Source organism: Amblyomma maculatum, chromosome 3, assembly GCF_055883805.1.
Source record: "Amblyomma maculatum isolate TAMU_Amacu chromosome 3, ASM5588380v1, whole genome shotgun sequence".
Lineage (NCBI taxonomy): Eukaryota > Metazoa > Arthropoda > Arachnida > Ixodida > Ixodidae > Amblyomma > Amblyomma maculatum.
The window spans coordinates 127,997,834-128,019,845 of record NC_139346.1 but is presented as its reverse complement, the minus strand read 5'-3'; the positions used below and the strand labels follow the sequence as shown (position 1 = coordinate 128,019,845).

Here is a 22,012-nt window from a genome sequence, read left to right as displayed (position 1 = left end):
AACTCCCCCCTGGTATTCCTAAACCCAATGCCGTAGTCACCGACTGCCTTGTCGCCTGCCTGCTTTTTCCCTACAAGTCATTGACCATGAGTGCAGTATACTGCGTCTTTATTTTTCGCATTGCCGATTCTACATCTTCGTAGAAGCTTTCAACTGGCTGGTCATCATAACTACATGTAGGTGCATAGGCCCATACAACCTTCAGTTTATACCGCTTTTAAGCCTAATTACAATGCCTGCCACCCTCTCATTAATACTATGGAATTCATCTGTATTACCCGCTATATATTTATTGACAAGGAAACCTACTCCTAGTTCTCGTACCACCAGTAAACCTCTGGTAAATATTAATAGTCATAAAATCACGAAAAGCAAGAGGCCCGTGTGCTGTGCGGTGTCAGTGCACGTTAAAGAACCCCAGGTGGTCGAAATTTCCAGAGTCCTCTACTACGGCGTCTCTTATAGCCCGAGTTGCTTTGGGACGCTAAACCCCACAAACCAAACGGAACAATAATGAAAAACAGAGATGAGATCACTGCGGCGAGCCGCATTCGAGTGATTCGAAAACATCGACGCTAAGTCACATTCGTCGCCTTCCTTTGCTTTACTTGGAACTCTTTGCCCCTGTGCTTTACTTTGAAACCATTGATGTAACATTATACTATGGCACGCCATGATAACATCGGCGACGTGTTTTTTTTTCGAGCGCGACACCCTCTCCTAACGCACCTTCACTCTTTCCCATCATGCCGCCGCCATCTGCCGTAACGTCACGCGTTGCTTCAATGCACAGTTACATCAGAGACGGTGGGCCCCATGCCAACCGTGTCGTTGAGACGTCACCACGAGCTCATCTTTTTGTGACAACGTTTGGCAAATCATGTCTTGTTTTTGCTTGTTCGACACTAATTATTACTTTCAATTTTATTTCAACCTCCGATTTCTAGTTTGTTTGCTTTTATTGTCACAATTTGGACGATGTCCGCTTTGGTGTGGTGTCATTACCGGTTTGCATATCCCCAGGCTATATAAATGTCCGTGCTATTTCGACCTTTAATTGACCGTCTACCTCTATATAATTAACTAGTCCTTTAACCTCTACCAAATTTGACATCTAGGAAGATGTTTATATTTTATTCCTATACAGACCTTCTTTTTCTCCTAACTGTTTACTGAACGACACAATTGTGCTGAGAACTTTTGACGACACAAAAGTGTGAAAATAATCACCACATGCCTTCGCATTAAAAAATACTGCATACTATCAAAGCTGCTCTCAACAGTTTTCAGTAGTTCACGCGGGGCTAGGGCGCACCCTATTTTGATGGTTACATTTTGCTGGGACAACCTGTATATAAAACCATGCTTTAACGAAGCCACACAGAAACGCCTAAGTGGTCTACGGGTAGCGCACCTAACTCTGATCAAAGGCTCCCCGAATTGGTCAGTTCCTACCCAACCCTCCAATTTTAAAGGAAATGTCCTGGTGTGCAACTCCAGCCAAGTTAGCCATGTTATCTGGTACACACTGTCGTGTTGGCGACGACCTATATTTACCTGGACATATCACCTAAAAACCATCATATTCCAGAGGCATGCGCGCGGGTTTTTGCTCACGTCGCCGGGGCCGAAAATACAGGCAATGCCGACAGCGTATTATCAGGAGGACCGAATTCTAACGCTATCGCATTAGAAAGCAAAGTGCATGGTACACGCAAATAGTAATGAATAAGATAAAACTCTAAAAAGGACAACCGATGATCTGCTCTCACAAGCATACGATGCATGCTTTCAGATAACCACGGTTGTGAGTTGCATGCGTGCGCGAAATCATTTAAACAAGAAAGTAACATTGGGGCTTCTGGCTGTCTCTTCGGCACGTAGGTCCATCTTCTGAGTTAAAAAGCAGATGCTAACAACAGTAAAGATACAGTGAATACGAAATGCCAAGAATTGCGAACGTGCCACACCTTATTTGTATTTACGCTTTCTTTTATTGCATACTGTTCTGTCGCATTCTTCTTTTTTTTTTCTTTTTGCACGAGGGCATTTTGTTGAGGGGATGTAAAAAAACAGGTGAATGCGTTTCAGGGCATAAACGAGTGAAATTTTGATAAGCGTCCATTGGAGCCAAGAAACTTCGGAAAGTCGTCATATATGAAAATATATGAGAAAGACATTATTGTAGTAGAGTTAAAATCAGGGTAAGTTGGTACTCGTTCTTGAAAAAAATATACGGTCAAAATACGAAGGACAGACACGAGACGAAGCACACACAATGATTGGACTAACAACTGTACTTTATGGAAAGAAATAGTCTCTCAGCAGAGCATGAACAGCTCGGTAATCAAAAACCTGCATTCTATTTAAGAATAAGCCGTGCTCTAGCGCTGTAGCTTATATCTGTAATATAGTTTTTTGATGACTGACCTGCTCACGCTCTGCTACCTTTCCTGGATTCTCAAGTCTGTCCTCCTCCTTTCGACTGCTTTTTTATTCAGAGACATTATTGCGACCGCAATCTCGGCACTCTCGCCGCAGGCCTGGAAAAGGCTGCATTGCATCGAAGTCTAATATGGGACCTTTTCTTGAATTGCCAAATGCCATTGCCTGATATTCATATCCTCGATTCTGAATTACACATTGGCCACTTACAATAAAGCCTGCTATCAGAAGAGCCTTGAAGAAGCCACGGCGCTGGGGGTTGATAGTTAAAATGCGTTTCCGGTCGCAGGCTAAATCTGCCTCTGCGAAATTCCTGGCACTTTCGGAGTGCCTGGAACTGCAGCCTGCCGAGTTGCCTCTTGCCTGCCGACAACAACTTGTCCTGAAGACGATGGCGCTACTCGGGCCACTTGGAATGGGGGTGCAGTCCCTTTTGCTTCGGCCGCCGTACAAGGAATTAGCACGGCTGCCATCCGTCGCTGTGAAGAGGCAGCAGTGGTGTTCTAATTCCACATTTTCTTTGTTTATTTCTGAACTATTTACTTCTTGTGTTTCTTATGCCTGTTCGAGGGCCTAGAAATTCATTGAAAATACAAAAATGAATAAATGTTTCTTGTTATCACTCACATGGAAGAGAAAGCAAGAAAATGGTCTTTCCTTAAAGGTTGGCAGCACTTTTCTGATGAAATAGCTAGGACAGTATTTTTGAATAGGTTTGTCCTTCACCCGTGCAAATGTTTCTCATAGAAATAAGTTATTAAAGTCTTTATGGATAGGAAATGCAACAGGATATATTCTCTTTGATAGCTAATTTTTTATGGCCTGCCTTCAGACTAGCTCGTGCAGTTTTGTAACACGTCGCGAGGAATTAGCGTTCAATTTGGCAACCACACTTCTCAATTCATTTTTTTTTTTCATTCATCTCAGTAATTTGCTCTTATTTTTTTCTCGTTTTGTAAGATCCCGCTCTTATTAAGGCCTGTAGTATTTCGTCTATACGTAGGAGAAATACACATTACGCATGACCGAAATAGTGCATTTTTAAGTTCGCAGATTGGGCTTACTGTGGGCATGCGTATAGAGAATTGGAAGAATTTGCGAACAGCGCACCAAGGAAAACCGAGCCTTCTACTTGGCCGTACTGGGGCCTTAAACTAGACAATTCGTCATTTTATGGATATTTAAAGTATGTGGTGATGACAATGCGGTAAACAAAAACAAAAAAACGAGCAGACAGTTGTAGGGCTGAAATCAAATGGCTATTGCGCTGACTTGCGCTCTCTAAAGGACTAAGAAACACGGCGGCGTCAATAGCAGCAATTGGTATCGGCGGTCGTCGATATAACGGTGCCCATCGCACCCGTCAACGCTCAATTTTAAGGCGGCGAAGAAACATCTTGGTAAAGCCGCTAACGGCGACAAGCATAACCTGAAAATTTTGTAGAATATACGCGAGTGGCTGGAATCATCAAGGTACGCCTCAGAGCATTTTTCGCGACAAAGATGAAGCTGTATTTCGCGATAATGAACAAACAAAGAGTACAGAATCGATCTATGCGCTACAACCACACTGATAAGGATGCATGCCAGCGACTGTAAGAAATAGAGATTTTAATGGTTCGCGGCCATATTTTGGTTTACTCTTTACGTGTGCAGCAGGGCGGTGTGAGATTAAGTAAACACACCGTCGGGTCGAAACTTCCGACGAGAAAGGAAAAAAAAAAGACAAGAAAAAGTGACGTTTCCTGCTATTGACGCCAAGTAAAAAAAAAGTATATAGATGCTTCTTTTGCCTGCCATATTATTGCCCAAAGCAATAAAAGCAGGTTATGTGTCACTCTATACAAAAGGCAGGAAAAAAAAAATACTTCAATTAATAACGTCGTGGGAATAAAACGAATCCTGAAAGCGCGCTGTGAGTACCTAGTTTTGCTTTTGAAAAATAAACAAATCATGCGACTGTATTCATACCTGATAAAGACATTAAATAATACATGTCACATGTGGCTAGAAAACATGTACCGTATACATGATACGTACAGTTGAAATAAAAGAGCCTGTTAGTAATTTTACTTGCTTTTATCTGTCGTATGAGGGCTCCTTATCAAATTAACATAGAAGTGAATACATAGTACGAGCCAAACCCAGGCAGCTACATAGCACGAGCAAGACAAGTTCAGAGCAATGTAATATGCAAGAAAGTTGTTTTTTTTTTTTGCGCTCAAGGGCTGCCTCGGCTTCCTTGCTCTCCACATCAGCATCATAAAACAGGCATAGACCTGCACTTGCTTCGTGAAAACAACTTATTGACCTATAATGGAACCATGCAGCTTGTTCCAATGCGTGATCAAGTGCAGCACAACATGATTCTTCGTAATAAAGCAAGGCTCATTGCAAAGATGAAGATGAATACAGCTGCAGAACGTGCCTTCACCTCCTAGTCTACGATGTGGAAAGGAAGGAACATAGAGGTAGAATGGGGGGTAGCGGTGATCTCATATACCGCTGTGCGACAATCGCCGTGAGACAAGGCACTTGCTTTATTTCCAGAACGCAAGGAATTGTTTTTGTTAATATATCCATATTTATCATCTAACATGTTTATCATCTAGCTCTCTCAAATGCTTCATCCAGCGCAGCCAAGCTCACCGGCTCAACCGCTTGAGCTAGCTAACCGTCATTGCTGCCCCTTACAACAACGGCGCGGATAGATGGTTACTGTATGAGAGCGAAGCGCTAGCAATGAGAAGACAGCCAGTGCCATCGTGCTGCTGTAAATATCGGAAGTAGCTGAAAAGTAACCTTATGACGCCGATGTCTTCTACAAGTAAAACAAGATGTCTCAGCTTACTTGACCACCCAGAGTCTCTGGCAAACTGTGTTGAGCTAACAGCTGCCTATGCTCCACGTCAAATTCGCTATGTTCTTAACGTGGTCGCCTCAATCTAGTCATAAATATGGCAGCCGAATTTTCTCATTTACGGCCTTGGCAACGCATTCTTTATGTCAAAAAAAACGTCACTTTGACATCACCGTACAATATTTAAGCATGACGTACTGCACAATGGCAGCCGTTCATAATTCCGGAAGCAGCCCTTGACAAAAGCCAGTTCATTTCTCCTCATTTGTAATATAAGCACGTGCTTCCCTCTCTGCCATCTGTAACCTTGTTTTTCCTCCAGAATTACTTGCATTTGCCATCTAGGCATCATGAATAACTCTGCTAAAAGTTCATTTTCAAATTCAGATAATTTTTACGTCTTCGCAAGGAGCCTTTCGCCAGCTCAAAACTTCGCGCCAGAAAGTTCAAACAAGTATTGATTCTGACGTGTGAAAAAACTGAACCAATCAGAGAAACAGTAACGCGCCGAACGGTGGCCATGCGTGTTTAGTATAGGGTCCCTGGACAAAACTAAAGCATCTTGATAATTTCATCAAGGGGGTCTAACAAAACTTACGCACCTTGATCATTTGAAAGTTCCGCCAACCTTTGAACTTTTCCGCCTTCCGCGCGACCTCCTCCCCTCCTCTTCGCCGCTTGGACTGCCCTTCCTTGAGCGGCGGTTCTCCGCCCGCTTTCCTGCGTGACGATTGGCCTCCCTGTCGTTTCCCTTGAAAACACGCGTATGCGGCGCTTTGCTTATGTTTTTTTCCATCGCGCCATTTTTCGCCTAGGCTTGGCGGGCGAATATTCCGCGCTGTACTTTCTCTGCCCTGTATAAGCGTTATGTCCTTCTGTTGCGCGTATAACTGAAGCATGCGGCCTGAAAATGGCTATGCGGTTTTCATGAGAAAGCGTAACGGCTTGCAGAGAAGCACTGGCTTCACAACATTGGCCGAAATAACTTCGAGCCGACAAAGAACATTGTTGATTGCGAGGTAATTAAGCTTCAGCATCACCAGACTATACTTTTCTATTCTTCCTGCTTTTTCCTTGATGTTTTTTTTTTTTTGCAATTTGTGCAATATATAAAACGAGGTTGTCAACATTTCTAATATTCCGAAGAACTCCATCATTTTGACCGTTGCCATCTTTTATACAGTCAGAAATACAGCGCTGTAGAGTTTGCTTTCTGCTGTCAATAATAGGAAGGACAGCCTCTCGATTGCACTTGCTGTGATTATGCTAGAACCTATTGCCAGTTTTATTGAATATTGAAACACCAATTTTTAGACGCGCTTGCGTTTCCATCTTGTACTTGGAGGTGTACGTCGGTTACTTAGATGCAATTTATGCTGGCCCTGCAAAATTTATGGGCAAATTAAGTCGCGGTACTGCGGGTATTGGGCGCTACCTAGTTCATATTGTGCGTTTTTTGTCATTCTTGAATATATCTTGCATCGGTTCCACTCTTCAGTGGGTAACATATATGATTTTGTTTCGTCAGGGATATGACAATGAGCAGGAGGTGTTCACCTGATCCCGCGAGCTTCACTTTCATCATGATTACTAGGCGTTGGCTGGGACCCCTTTTTTTTTTCGAGGCTGGGGCTCTAAAACTGGAAAACGCTATCCCCACAGATGTAAACCCAGCCGGAATCATTGCATCGATTTGCTGTGATTACGGAGCTTGACAGTCAATAATAAGTATAGTTGTGACGTAGTAATAGGGGAATATTGGGCGATTAACAATTATTATACTGTAACATATTAGTAATTTTAATTGTATGGAAGATAATTTTTGCCCATCCTGCCTGAATTGAATATTTAACTGATGGCTGTATGTTTTAGACACATTTCATTGAAGACCAGCCTGAACCGCAACTGTAGGGCTCAGTGTGGCTCAGTTTACAGACTACAGCGCAAAAGCCACTTTTACACTGAGGACACAAACCTATGGACGGACGATGCACCTATGACTAATATATTGTACGTGGGCACAGTAGGGCAGACAAGTATGAATCTGAAAAACTGGAAAAAAACATTTAAATGTATTTAAACTCTGTTGAGCCTTGTTAAGAGCGTTAGCTCAGTCGTTAGGGTTACCTTAGAATTTGATGAACTAGCACAATGCATTTGCATTGAACGTTACCGTCCTTTCCTTAGTGCACAATTTGGTTTTAACAGCAGTTAAATAATTAGCACTAATTATTTTGGGTCTATAAGTAGCACGGCTTATTTGCAGATATCTAAGCGTTTTGACAGAATATATCTCGATGCTATAAAGTGGAGTAATTTTGATTGCATACAGCTCATAAACAATAAATAATATGGGTCGCAAACTAATGCAGAGCATTTTGCGCTAACCTTAGGCTTTTCAACCGCATATGAGTTGGATCTTACAGCTCAAAGATTTCGTTTATACGTAGTTAACTAATTAACGAATATTAGTATGGATGACTAACTAGCACAGTGCTACTACGAATGGCTTAAGCTTCCCAACGGTATATGACCCTGTTGTGGCACTAAATATGGTTCTCACTACCATTTACGGAATATCATCAATTAATTTGGCTTAGTAGTTAATCAACATAAGTGTATAATTAGCCAGTGATCCAGACACATGGTTCAGTATTTGACATAAACTATACTTAGACAGTAGCGAAATAGACTATGTCCAGCTGTTAACTTCTCTTATCTTGAAGTTCGAATTATTAGTCTCAGTCGTTCAATAATGTTTTGCACTGGTGAGCAGAGTCAAAGCTTTAAAAACAAACACAGACGAAGTCAGCGGCAATACTACGTCGGGTACACAAAGTAAAACATCTTATTTTGTGACAAACAATATATGGAGCATAGAAGTCGCCACAAAGCTTAGTTTACATCATGATTCCCCATTCAAGCGGTTCTAAGAAGTCAACCTTTTCATAAACGTTACTTCTAGAATTTTCAGCAGTTTTATCGCTTTTGTCAAACGTTCGTGCACTACTGGAGTGCTGAACCGGCCCAAAACACCCGACTGCACTTTTTGCTGCTGCCGGCCGCCGGCCGTGTAATTCTTGTCTTGTGTATTTTGCTGGTTCAATATGTTAGAAAAAGCTTGTCGCGCGCAGCGCTCACAGCCGCCGAACGAGAAGTATCGAGGAGAAAAGCGCGGCACGGAGGAGAGTACCGCTACTTTCGAATCGTCAAGTGGAAATTCGGACAAAACTAGACAAAACTGCACGCCCGCGTTCTCTGTTATTACATACGCAGGAGAGTGCAAGAGTGCGTCAGCAGATCTCTCTGTGTACCTTCGATTTTCCAGTCCCGAACTACTTGTTGACTATCATATACAGATCCTTTTTGAGTTCTATAACTATGCCTTTGAAAGCAGACGCAAATGCATTAAGATGGCGCTGCGGTCAAAATTTGCGCCCCGCCGGCCACGTGCCAGTACGGCCGACTGCCGACGCAACATTAGCGGCAAGCATATGTTAGCTGGTTGTTAATCAAATATTCTGTTTGTCTCTAACTGTCAGTGCTTTCCGAGCTGCTCTACACTTGTTACCCTGCTTTGTATTGTTGGCTCTGGCATCGTACATGGATTACTAGCCGAAGAGCTACAAGCTACGTGCACTGCCAGACGTTATTTCTCGAGCGCGAAATTTACAAATTCATTTAGTCATTTCGTTGGGTAGCTGGGAGCGTTGGGAAATCCACGGAGCTGTGAACCCCGTTTTTGCTGCATTAGAGGTGAAATGCGTGGTCTACTTCAGTAGAAGAACGTTCAGCTGAGCGGAAGATATGAGACGCCGGTTTTTGGCATCGTCGCAGGCATATGGTCGCATGCATATAAACATGCGAAAGTAACGACATCGAAAGTATCGAAATGGCATAGTACTCTAGCGAATTTCATCCGAGAAGTAGAAAATGCGCACATAGGATTGTAAAAAAGCCGGACTTCCAATTGCGCTACTTGATACGCGTATACTGTTAGCGTGAACCAAATAATTCTTGATCTCCAAAAGTCCACCTTTCGACACAAGCATCACAGCACATTTCTGCGGTTTCAAGTAGCACGGAATTAATGCAACCACACATTTTCATTTTGTCTTTGTGGCGCTTTTTCGGCGTAGGATCCCTACCTTTTGTGTAAGAATGAACGAATTAGGATCTTGTAGATCATACTGCGATAACTACGCAGTCACGTCTGAAGTGTGGCCCACCCGTCCACGGTGAGCATTCCCACGGCAGGAGAAAATAGTAGACGACAGGGCGGACTTACTATCGCTCCTAGAGCACTCCGCAAGGGTAGAGGCTCACCTGGGTGTGCTGTTGTACAGATTAGCTGTCAGTCGCAAGGCCAATCCTATTGTCGCATTACGTGGAACCAAACGAGGACAGACACACATTGCCAGCTACACCAATCGCTTGAAAAGACATCTTCAAAAGGGATTGTAAATACTGGAACTACTGAGTAAACAACAAACATAAAATCAAATTTCCACTTTCTTATGTTGATGAAAGTTATCCTCTTGATTTCTTTCAATCAACGTGGCATAGTTATTGCGCAGTAATTACAGTGCACCCTATTTTTTAGCGACCTTTCTTGTAAATCTGACGGAATATTCCAGAGCGCGATGGTCTTGCCTGCAGTTCAGCGGTGTCTTCGTTGTATCGTCACACGGAGGAAGGAAATGAATAGTCACGTCTTCTTGCCATTTGGAAGTGGCACGCAACATGAACTTCGTTTATAATCTGTCAATCGCACGTTGTTGAGTTGGTTACGGTAAAGCTTGTATAATGCAAAGCTTCAAGGACGGTGCTGCATCAGCGATTCTCCGGAAATACCTTCCGTCACGGCAAGTGGCGCCTGAATGCGTCGCTTTAGAATTTTAAACCGGACGATTAGCAACGAAGCATTTAAATTAGTTTCTGGGTGCACGTGGAATTTTGTACAGCCTTCCAGCCTTCTTCCTGCTAGCATTGCTGCTCATTTCGATTACTGCGTCGCAATAACCAGCATTAATTGCATGCACTTGCTCGATGAGGTTTACGTGATTTACGTAGCTGCATTAAAATAATATGTCAAATGAAAAGTTTTTAATAAATGACACCACCGAGACGGCGGTGATGTCTCGCGACTCTGCGAACCAACAGCATGCTACGAATTCCGCGTTAGCGCTCCTCAGTTCTCGCTTTTTGTCACGTTTTATAATACATTGATAGAATACACTTGCTCCTCCGGCACTTTATGGCAGATTTTATCATGGCGCTGGAATAGAACTTTGTATAAAGCACACTAGCTATAAGTGAATTGTCAACACCAAACAGTAAGGGAAGGGCTCATTATTGTTACTTAGAATGACCACTTTTCTTTTATTGAGCTTATTCATGAACTTAAACATGTGAATATCATCGGCTTGGTAAATGCGTACTTTACATGAGATACACTGGTAGTGGCAAGGCTCGGCCAATGTGTCTATTCAGGTTTCACCTCAAATAGTGTGCAGTGTGGCACTCATTTCATTCAATCGTTTCTAGTGCATCTTGCAGCTTCCTGCACTGGTCGCCGTTCTGCAACCAGGAGCACCACCAGCCTCGAAATATGTATCAGCTGCTTCAAGAGTGCATCGAGAAATTTCAGCAGTCCGCATAATGACGTCGCCAGATGCCCTTGGCCAAAATAGTAAATAATATAAGTACATAGTATTGTCATCAGTTGCTGCACTGGTTGAACATCAGCAGCGTTAAACGATGTGGTTGCTTTTGCAGGAGCAGCAACAAAGCATTTGCCCTGGTAGCTCACTTTTATTCCTAAAAAGCTATAGATAATTTGATAATTTTTCATGTGAACATAAGCCAGGACATTGCCGCTCTGGTTGAAGTTGTGTTCACCTGAAAATAGGTAATCCTTTCAATAGCTTTGAAAGCCTTTTGAATAAGTTTTTCAACACACCTTTCAATAAGATTGAAGGCCTTGTGGAATACTGTGGCATGGAGGGGTGGAATATTTGTGATAATGCCCTAGCGTTGATGGCTACATGCAGTGGAACATCATGGGAACAGCCTCTTGCTTAATATAAGGCGTGCGAATGCCTTTTTAAGGCTTTTATTGAGATACTTGTGTCTCGAAACAATATCTGTCATGTAGTTTCTTTGTTGCACCTTTGATGAAAATGTAGAACATTCTTGGCAGTGCACAGCGGTGCTGCATATGAATGAATGTTCCCCTTTACACCAGTTAGGCTTCAATGATTACGGGGCAATGAAGGGCAAAATTTTGTTACGTGGCTGCTCATGCGAAGGCAGCACACAGACGAAAAGGCTAAGTGCTTGACTCTTCAGGTGGCCGATTATTGCAGTTGTTAGTGAAGGTTTTTTTTTTTACATGCATATATTTCAGGTGCGTAATATTTATGTTGATGGCAATCTTTCTTCCTTGGCACCTTCGAAGAGATCAAAGAAGCCCAACTGGTCACGCAGATAGCCAGGCTCCAGCAAATTCCTAGGGGTGCTCGCTTATTGGGCGACTGGGGCTAGTGGGATTGCTGAAATCGAAAATTATACTGCGACCATACCGGACGACATTCGTTAGACGTTAAAGGTTAGCTTCCTTCCCCGGAACATGGACCCCAACGTGCATGTGGCCCGTAGAGCAGCCCGGCCGAAGTATGCAAAACACACTCTAGCTACAAAATCCACAACGGTATACACAGAATACGTGGATTCGTATTCAGGAAGCTCACATAACAGTGCAGTGGCGGTAGCTATTGATTCCAAGCTAAATGAATTAGCTAGTGTCTCAGTCAGAGATTGCACAGTAACCGAAGTGGAGGAGCTGGCCGTTGCTCTAGTGGTGGCAGCCGGGTATCGAAGCAATACGTCCCTTACCATTCTTACAGATTCGAGAGAAGCGTGCCGTAACTACATGAACGGCAGCATAGGTCGCTCCGGCCTCAGGCTCCTCCAGAGCGCGATACCACCAAAAGTCACACACATCTACTGGGCACCAGGACACACCGACATAGCGGGGAACGAACGTGCCGACGGGGTAGCTCGAGGGTATACGAGAAGGCTGGACTCCCTTCCTAGCCTATCAAATTTACCCAAATTGCATACGGGATGCGGACTCCGCACTCCGTTGCTTTATCTGGGTCCCTGCTTATCAGAGTTTGGCAGAAAACGAGGCAGTACACGCAGCCTCCCACGCGCTCTCTCACCGGGCTATTTTCTCCTCCCCACTCGATCAGGAACCCGATTTTAATCCTGTCTACACGTTCAAAGATATCACGATGTACTACCAAAATTGTCATCGTCTTTACCCCAGCCCATGTAAAGGGCTCAGAAAGGCGGATGAGCGGCTCCTTCTCCGCCTTTTCACCAATACATTGCTATACCCGGCAGCACTAAAACATTTTGACTCCTTTACTGGCAGCTGCCCACACGGTGGAGCGGTGTCTTGTAATATCTATCACATGGTGTGGGCCTGCACCTCCAAACCGACTATTCCCTCCATCCCCAACTCAACCGAAGAGGGCTGGGAGGCGATTCTGCTCGGCTGCCATGAATTACAGGCCCAACAAGCCTTAGTATAGGGCGCGCCCGGGTGGCGGCAACCGCCACTGCGGTCACGATATTGGAACCTTCACCTAGTGATTGTAAGGACCGGTCCCTTATGGGCTGATCTAAATATACCTTCTGGCCTTTGTATAGCTAATAAATGTTCTTGCCACCACCACCACCGAGTTTCCTCCCAATCGAATGATCTACCCGAGCGAGCCGGCCCTACGTGCTAAGACATTCCCAACTACTATAAGGGGGTACAGATTCGCTATCCGCCGCCTCATCGTGATCTAAATCAACAAAAGGCAGTTTACTGGTGAAGACTGCATACAGGAACATTCACAAGCATGCATATCCTTAGGAAGATTTAGCCGTCGCAACATCGGAACACCTGTCTGTGGTGTGGTAGCAAACCTTCATTATACCGCATCATGTGGGAATGCAGTAAGAACGATAACTTTCGTAAAAAACCGAGTGTGGAAGAATAGGAGAGCCGGCTCTCCAGCGGCGATCTGGGTTGCCAACAAAGTCTGATCCAGCACGCCAAGCGAGCAGCGAAGCTCAACGGAGTCCTGGAATAGGGGCACTGACCCTGTGAGAAGGAAAATGGACCTCTTCTTTCTCACCTGCTACTAGCACAAGACCTTTCTAGAGCAATTAACGTCTTTACTATCATTTCCTATCTTCCTTGGCATAATGTGTGCAAGCTGACTGGTTTATGTAAACATATCATATACCACCAAATACAGTACCCTTTCATGTAATAGCGTATTTGTACAAAGTACTGTCATTAATTGTTTTGGAGACTCCCGCGCGTTCGTTTTCATGTAGGCTCTCCTCCACTTGCATCACCTGATTCTGTGGGCACGTAGCTGTGCAGGATATATCTTGAAAATAACTACAGACACGAGAAAAGAAGTGTTATCAGTACACGCTTTGTTATGTGCCTTTTTTATCTTCAAGCTTGGCCGTATTGATGACACGACATACTTTGGTGCGACATAAGTATTGCAATGCGAGCGGGTTAAGGTACGCCAAGCGAAAACAAATTTAAAGAGACCCGTGACCCTTCACAGGGGCCAAAGATCCATAAACGCCCATTTATTCAAACATGGCGGCTCATAGGCACACCAATACCCCTACGTGTTGAGGGCAAATCAATTTCAAGACATTGAATAACTTTACTTACGAAAAATATATTGGCACGAAGGTTGCAAGCGGAAATGTTGTGCATCCATCCTGCCGTATTTATTAGGCCGTCCGTGGGACGTTCAGCGCTGACTAACCTTTGCCATTGAAATGTGCTCGATTCCTGCTGTTTGTGTACAATTTACAAAACAGTATAAATAGCTGGCAAAAAAAGAAAACTGCACATGAAAGGACCAATGCACCATTCTTCCGAAGAGACAGGCTTGGCACACTTATTAGACATTAGCTCGCAGATAATTTGCCAGCAGGATATCGCGGTATATGGCCTGTAAAGTCCTAGCGTAAGTGCATAGTTCAAAATACAGTGTCTATTAATTATGGCCACCGAATTGTGCGACGACAGCAGCAACCAATGCATGTCTGATGAGTGCGCATAAGAAAGCAGACGACACGTACAGACAAGAGCTCACATGTGAAAATCCTCAGGAAATGGTGACAGCGACTACACACCCCTCGACGTCACTATGTTGCTCAGTGCATCGGTTCTTTGCATGCCGGAGCTCAGAATCATAAGCGCAAGCTCCTAGAAAGAAAAAAAAAAATCTGCCGCAACGGTACTAAAAAGGTGAAACGAGAAATCAAGGTATAAAAATGCTGGAAAGCATCCTTCCAAATATTACTTACAGACAAATAACTACAATTCAAGGCGAAAACTTCGCAGGTGCACATTTCGAGATCGGCACCATTCTAGAGAGCAGTAATGCAGGCAGCGGCCCGCCAGTTATAAGAAACTGCTTCCTTATTTGCATGCACTCCCCTCAGTAAGGCTTGCAGACCCCCGTTGCGAATGCTGACGCAGTTAAAGGAGCACGATAATAGTGCAGCAATAAAATTAGAAAATAGAACACAATCTTTTAGCAATATGGTCTCAACGCGGTACCAAGAAACTCGAACAAGGAACACAATAATAGTGCAGCAATATAATACAACACAATGCTTTTAACAATATGTTCTCAAGGCGGTACCAAGAAACTCTCTCTAATCGATTATTAAAAACTGTTAAAATTAAATGCATTGGATGAGAAGGGGCCAATAAAATGAAACAAACACCTCTATAATGAGAATTCCTAATAACTGCAGCATGCGAAATGCCAAAAAGGATAAAATCAATTTAAATTCTGTACTTTTGCATAACCGTAGTTTGTTCATTTGCGCAGCTTTAAGGGGCGCAAGTGAAGCATTTGGGAATACCTTAAATTCTATTCAAGCCAAACACACCGCGGTTGATCTTGTCTTAAGGACAAAATTGGTTCCTTAGAGAAACGATACAGCCTTGTTTTGTAATACACTGCATCCGGCGAACGCAAGAATTAAAAAGTACATGCCTTGGACAGCATTATACCGCAATAATTCATCGAAGGTTAGGGTTACATTCTGATTAGTCCAGTTACAGTGGAATCGAGCAAATACTAATGTCCAGGATTTCAGTTTTGCGCTATATCACAGCCTATATTGCACGAAAACTTTTTTGTCAAGAAAGCCTTATCGATTTCTGGGTCGTGCTCGCGAGCTGGTCATAGGCGTATTGCTTAATGGGGATCATTTATTCAAAGAATTAGGGTTCATGTTGTCATCGGGATAAATAGCCATGTATTAGTTTGATACACGCTATGAACAAAGCTATGACATGCACACATATATAGCAGCTGATATTCAAAACTCCTTTCCCAATAAAGATGCTCCTACAGTCTCGCACAGCGTCACGAAACCACACACGTATCGCAAATCAACATGATATTGGCACCTCAGCTGCTCACAGCGAGTGCGCAGTGAGTACACCCTTTGTTTCTCTTTGTTCTTTTGGCCTCCAGTTTGTTGCGCTCCACACTAACAGGAAGTAGCCCCCTCACATGCACCTGAAGCAGAGTGTTGTGTTCTTTCGATCTGTATGAACAGCACCGCAGACGCATACTTTCTACCTCGCTTTTTTTTATTTTACGTGACAGCGTTAAAGGTCCCGTACTCCATGAAGACCGGCGTACATGTTGACGTCATAGGCGTCGGCATTGTAAGTACCGATTCTCAGGAATGGCTCTGGCAGGTGGAGCCAGGCAGCTGCCATGGCCGGGCTCTGCTTTGACAGAGGGTTGTGCAGTCACACTACCACCCGAAATAGCCTACATGGCTCGAACTGCCAACTTGGGCTTCTCGATTCTGATGGGAGACTAAAGGAATTGAGCCTTTCAGGAACCTGGCAGTCTGAGTCAGACATGCTACCTCTGCCATGCAGGCTATTTCATACGGCTTGGTTAGGTAGTCATTTATATCTATTTCAAGTGAAATATCACTTAATATGGAAGCTTATGAATGTATTATGAAGAGTATTTGTAAATAATAACGCCACATATTAAGAATTTAGTGATTAAGCGGTTGCCAAATGCGTAGAGGGAAGGGGGGCCTCTACAGAGGGGGGATGGGGTAACGGTGCTGCGTGATATATTTAAAGACAGTTTCTTTCTGCGAAGGTTTTTGAAGCCGACATGGTTTTATGCTGCGGTCAACATAGAATACGTGCTGCCAGTGCTCCGTTCGCCAAATCCACAGCAGTCATCCTTTGGGAAGTGGAAAGACCGGTGACACTGTGCCTCAGCTCTGCTGCGCATTCGACGCTGGTTATGACTGAAGAATAAACCAGGTCAGACGTTACCCGTTCTATCTGCGTGCCACAGATGAAAAGCTTCCGCCCACCCAAAAATACAAGTAAAAACTATTGACTTGCTCATCCCTGCTCTCCCTGATACTAGCTCTGGGTTGTAGTAATAGGCGAGTTGCTGCTTGAGCAGTATGAAACAATGGATACTAACCTGCACATCGCACATGCGTGTCTGCAGATTCTATCATGACAAGCAGTTTCTAACGCAGTGCCCTCTTTTAAACTTTGCATTTTGTATGTTTACAAAACTCATAAGTGGTAATGGTTCCTGATAGACTTTTTAAGAGAGAACGATGTTACACTAGGTATTCCTGCGGGACTTGTATCCTTTACGGAGAAGCCAAAACAGACCTGTTTTCTAATACACTGCATCCGGCGAACGCAAGAAATAAAAAGTACATGCCTTGGACAGCATTATAACGCATTCATTCATCGAAGGTTAGGGTTACATTACCCTCCGCATCGAAAAAATAGCCCTTATGCGTTCCTTGTCGAGGACGCTTCATGGAAGCTGCATTCTGCTGCGCTCTGAGTCATTGCCCATATATCGATCATGCTGTGCCATTCCTGACAACATCCGAACCAAAGAAAAAAAAAAAAACATTGTGACAGTTTCGTTTTCACAGCTGTTCTGCTGTGCAGGAATTTCCCGCGCGAATGAGCACGGCGAGGTTTGTTCAGTGTCTTCGTCTGAACCAGTGGGGCACTTACGTGACTCCCTCTGTCTTTCCCCCGACTGCTGTGTTGACAAGCTGCGCCGGTTCAGCGAAACCGTTCGATATTGAACAACCTTGAGCGCAAGTCACGTGACCTTAAATTTGGGCTCTTGTGCGCGTTTCGGACATCTAAACACGCGCAAGTGGCTTTAATGCTTCCCTAACGGCATTATGCTCCGCCGTACCTGTGGAAATTGTGTGCGCTTATAATAAGAGCCCTATATTTGACAACAGTGACATGAGCTTGTGATAAAAGCATGTAGGGGTACCGGAACTTCGCGCAATATCAAACTCGTGAAATAGTAGCCGTATGCTTGTAATAAATACATTTATGCGCAGCTAAGTATTTTGTTTATCTTGAGGTCTTGACGGAATGAGCATGGAGCTGCGGTCACCTTTAGTAAGACATTTCACTGCATCACAGAGGAAAGTAGAGTAAACCTTCATTCCTAGCTTGGGGAAGGCAATTCAATTTTCTCGACCAAAAAAAGAGTATTATACTGTGTGGTCGGAATTTTTTAATGAACCCCCTCACAGAACTGGAGGAATGAGAGATCAGGTATCATGTATCTGTTTAAAGTGTGTAGAAAGTTGTAAATATAGAGAGGCCTCCAGACAATACTTTCGACGGCAGATGTTTATTAATGGACCTCGGAAACGCAACCAGGTGCAAAAGACTCAGTATGATCGGAAGCAGTTATGGCTTTACTTTCAATCCCAGAGACGCTGATACACGAAGGATGGTTCAAGTGCCTAGACAGTCAGCTGCTGAAGTATTGTAGTATGCGAAACCTCACTTAAGCCGTAGATTCCTATTCTAACAGGATAGCAAGACGGGACACAGAAAGGTGGGCTTGGTAACGAGTGGGCAACTTTTTTTAATAGAGAGCTCTCGTTCCCCTGTACCAAAAGCAACGTAGCAAATTTAGGCGAAGCGAAATCAGCAACTTAGTAGGCGCAATTCCCCAGACTTCCTTGGTGTAATAAGTGAAGAATGAAGATACAGAATACGGGAGAATCAAACACAAGAGAACAAACAAAATGTTATGTGCTGCATTTCATAATACATTCCACTATAACAGGGTTCACATTGTCTGCTTGTCAACAGGACTTCAGGATAGCCTTAGCTGCTTATGCGCCATAAAACCCAACGCAATACAACACAAAAAAAAATTCTTGCATTGTAATGAAACTATTGTACTCTTCATTTGTGCTGCTATTCGTTGGAAGCTTTTGTCGCCTGGCTGTTCTTTTGTATCTATAGAAATATTCTGTGTAGTGAGAACTGGAAACTGTGGAGAAATAATGTTCACCTAATGTATTCGCTTGCTCCTCTTTACATGTTTGTACACCTGGAGCTACACATTCCCCGGTGGCTGTAATTGACGCATCCGTATAAGATATTGTATCACTAGTCATCAGTCATTACCAGCCATAGTTTAGAAATCATAGCTGAAGACATGGTTAGGAGTTTGTCTTGAGTTATACAAAAATTATGAGTCATAATAATGACGTGTGTCGTAAAATATGCTGAGTCATGAGTCCAAAATTAAGTCAAACAAGGTGGCATATGTCATAGGTTCCAAACGGCGTCACGAATTGCGTTGACGCATGGGCCCCAAATTGTGTCACACAGTGCTGATTCATGGCCCACAAAACTGGGTCTCAGAAAGCGTTAAGTCGTGGGTGACAAATGTCACCTTACTATGAGCGAATCACATGACAGGTGACAGTCGAGTTGCATGTGAATGTCACGTGGTATAAGAACGTCGGGCAACTGCAGCGACACCGAGCTTCAAATCGCACACTTGCCGGAGCCCTGCAACAAACCAAGGAAAGCCGCATGGAAACAGCGATGGTGCACCGTCCATTCCCACACTTCCAGGAGCGCTGCAGCAAACCCGCGCGCCAAGAAAAGGAAATTTTTACTGTGCGGGACGAGCCCTGGGGTTGCAAGCAGAAACTATGTCAGGGGGGCTCAATGTGCCGTGTGCAGCAGCAATTCTCAGGCTTTCGCATTTCTCGAGTGCAGATTTTGGAGTGCTTTCGGTTTGGAGTGCTCTCAGATGTTCTTCTTCATTTTCTGAAAACTTCTCGCCAATTCGGTGGCCGTGACGCAGGCTACTGGAATGCGTTGGACTTGTCACGATCTCGATGATGGCGGTTTGACGCATCTCACACTACTCTTTTTGTCGCAAAGAGAACTCCTTGATCGTACGCAATTTAGTAGTTGCTAGAAGGCTTTTCCTGACAAAATGTGAAGGGCTGCCAGTTAGTTTTGGAACAATATAAGCATGCCGTCACGCTCATATAATGATGTGTATCAATCATTCGGCGAACGTAAACGAATTGAACTTTTCTAGCTTGTAATCTATGGAAGACTTTCTGTTTAAGTAGAACTGATTTTCCCTGTTTGTGTGATTGGGTGCGTAATATAAAACTGAATGAGCTGGCTATATATAGCTACCTTTGTCATTCTTTAACTGCATATCTCCAGAAAAGTGCGCAGCAATTTCATTTTCACGACGTGATCTCTCCCGTTATGTACTGAAAGTTGCTGGCACTCCTATACCGTATGTCAACAATCAAAAATTTCTAGGTGTGACCTTTGATAGGTCTCTTTCATGGTCACCACACGTTCAACAACTTAAGACCAAACTCTCTTCATACGTATCTATATTTCGTATGCTCTCAACGACCAGAAGAGGCTGCTCTACCGATTCCCTATTACGGCTTTATGGAGCACTTTGTGAAGGTCTTCTGCGTTATAGCCTCCCTGTTCTTCAAGGCCTCTCGCAGTCAAGCATTAAACTACTTAAAGCCATGCAGGCCAAAGCTTTGAGAGTGTGCCTTGGTCTTCCAAAAAACACTTCCACAGTGGGCACTCTGGCGGAGAGCAGACGTCTATCTGTAACCGTGCTGATACCGCAGGAGCTGCTTCGCACCGAGCTGCGCTTTGCACGTGAACCTACCCACCCGTTTTCAGAGCAAAGTATGACATCACTCTCCAATCTACTGCCTGCGCAATATCAACGCGCAGTACCGTCATCTTTCCCACCATGGAGGTTTGCTTCATGGCAAATTTCGACAACTATACCTGGCATCAAAAGAAAAGCCCACAGCCCAGGACCCGCACTTAAATACTTCGCCCTTGAGCACATCTGTGCACGCTACAGTCATCATTGCCACATCTATACTGATGGCTCTGTCACAGCTATTTCTTCATCCATCGGCGTGTGGATACCATCAATGCACACCACAATCTCGGCAACACTCAGCCATCGCACTTCAGCTGTGGCTACTGAGTTAACGGCTCTGAGAGAAGCTATTATATATATTCTACAACAGCGCCCTGCAGCATGGGTTATCTTCAGCGATTGTCGCGCTGCACTACAATTGCTTAAATCATCAAGAATTCAGGAAGAGCTCGTCATTGACATAAATAAGCTACACACAGAGGCCTATGACCTGAGTCTCAGCACTGTGCTACAGTGGTTACCTGCTCACTGCGGCATCGCGGGCAACGACCTCGCAGACGCCGCTGCAAACGAACTAAAGATTCCACAAGGACAATTTCAATACCATTCTCACGAAGAGATGCAGCAAGACTTGTAGCAACTGAATCATGGCGATTCCAACGCTCTCTGTGGTGTGACCCGAACCATCAATATCGACCTCTACACCGAATAGATCCCACTTGCGTCTCTCGAATTCCTCACAATTTGAACAGGTGGCATCGAAACTGTCTACACAGAATCCGCTTAAATGTGTCATACACAAACTACTTCCTACATAAAATAGGCATTGCGAGTAGGCCTCTGTGCTCTACATGTGATGTGTGTGAAACTTTTGAACATTTGGTAACCTCCTGTCAACGGTTTACTGCACATCGCAGGACACTGCGCAATAATTTAAGCTTACCTAAAGAAACAACCTTGCGCCTTGAACATGTCCTGGGTCCTTGGTGCGACGGATCGTCTGCTGCGCGAGCTACCAAGGCCTTACTAACTTTTCTGAAGGACACAGGGTTGATTAATACCCTTTAAAACTCATCTGTGTGGGATTATGGCGTGTGAAAGTTAATTTTTCTTAAGGACACAGGGTTGATCAATACCCTTTAAAACTCATCTGTGTGTGCTTATGTGCGTGTGAAAGTGTGCGACACCGATTCTCTTTTTTTTTTCTCATTTATTTCCCCTTCCCCTCCCACAATGTGTCACCCTCATCCCTCAACCCTCATCAGGAGTAGCATGCTAGGATTACCACCAGGCAGACATCTCCTGTTGCCATTAAAATATCTCTCTCTCTCTCTCTCTCTTTAACTGCATCACACTATATATAGTTTGCGACAAATTTTCATCGTACATTATTGTTTATTATGGGAGCAGCAGTCGTGCTGATAGCAAATTCATGAAAGCCAAGAATTGGTGAAATACTTCCAAAAGAAAGCAAAAAGCATGGTTTCTTCTCTACATTGATTTTATTTATCATCCTCTTTACCAGATGTATTAGCGCCTGCTTATATAGTCCGTTGCTGCGCTATAAATTTGCGGCGCTCCT

At 43.9% G+C, this 22,012-nt stretch overlaps 1 protein-coding gene across 1 annotated transcript in view; it reads left to right on the top strand.

Annotated features, from left to right (window-relative positions):
* Nucleotides 1–2,970, top strand: part of LOC146195984 (uncharacterized) — a 50,184-nt gene extending 47,214 nt beyond the window's left edge. Inside the window, exon 9 of the mRNA XM_084596893.1 lies at nt 2,735–2,970. Within this exon, the coding sequence (XP_084453019.1) occupies nt 2,735–2,831 (97 nt within the window). The 3' untranslated portion in view covers nt 2,832–2,970. The remainder of the gene's footprint in view (nt 1–2,734) is intronic.
* Nucleotides 2,971–22,012: the final 19,042 nt, after the last annotated feature.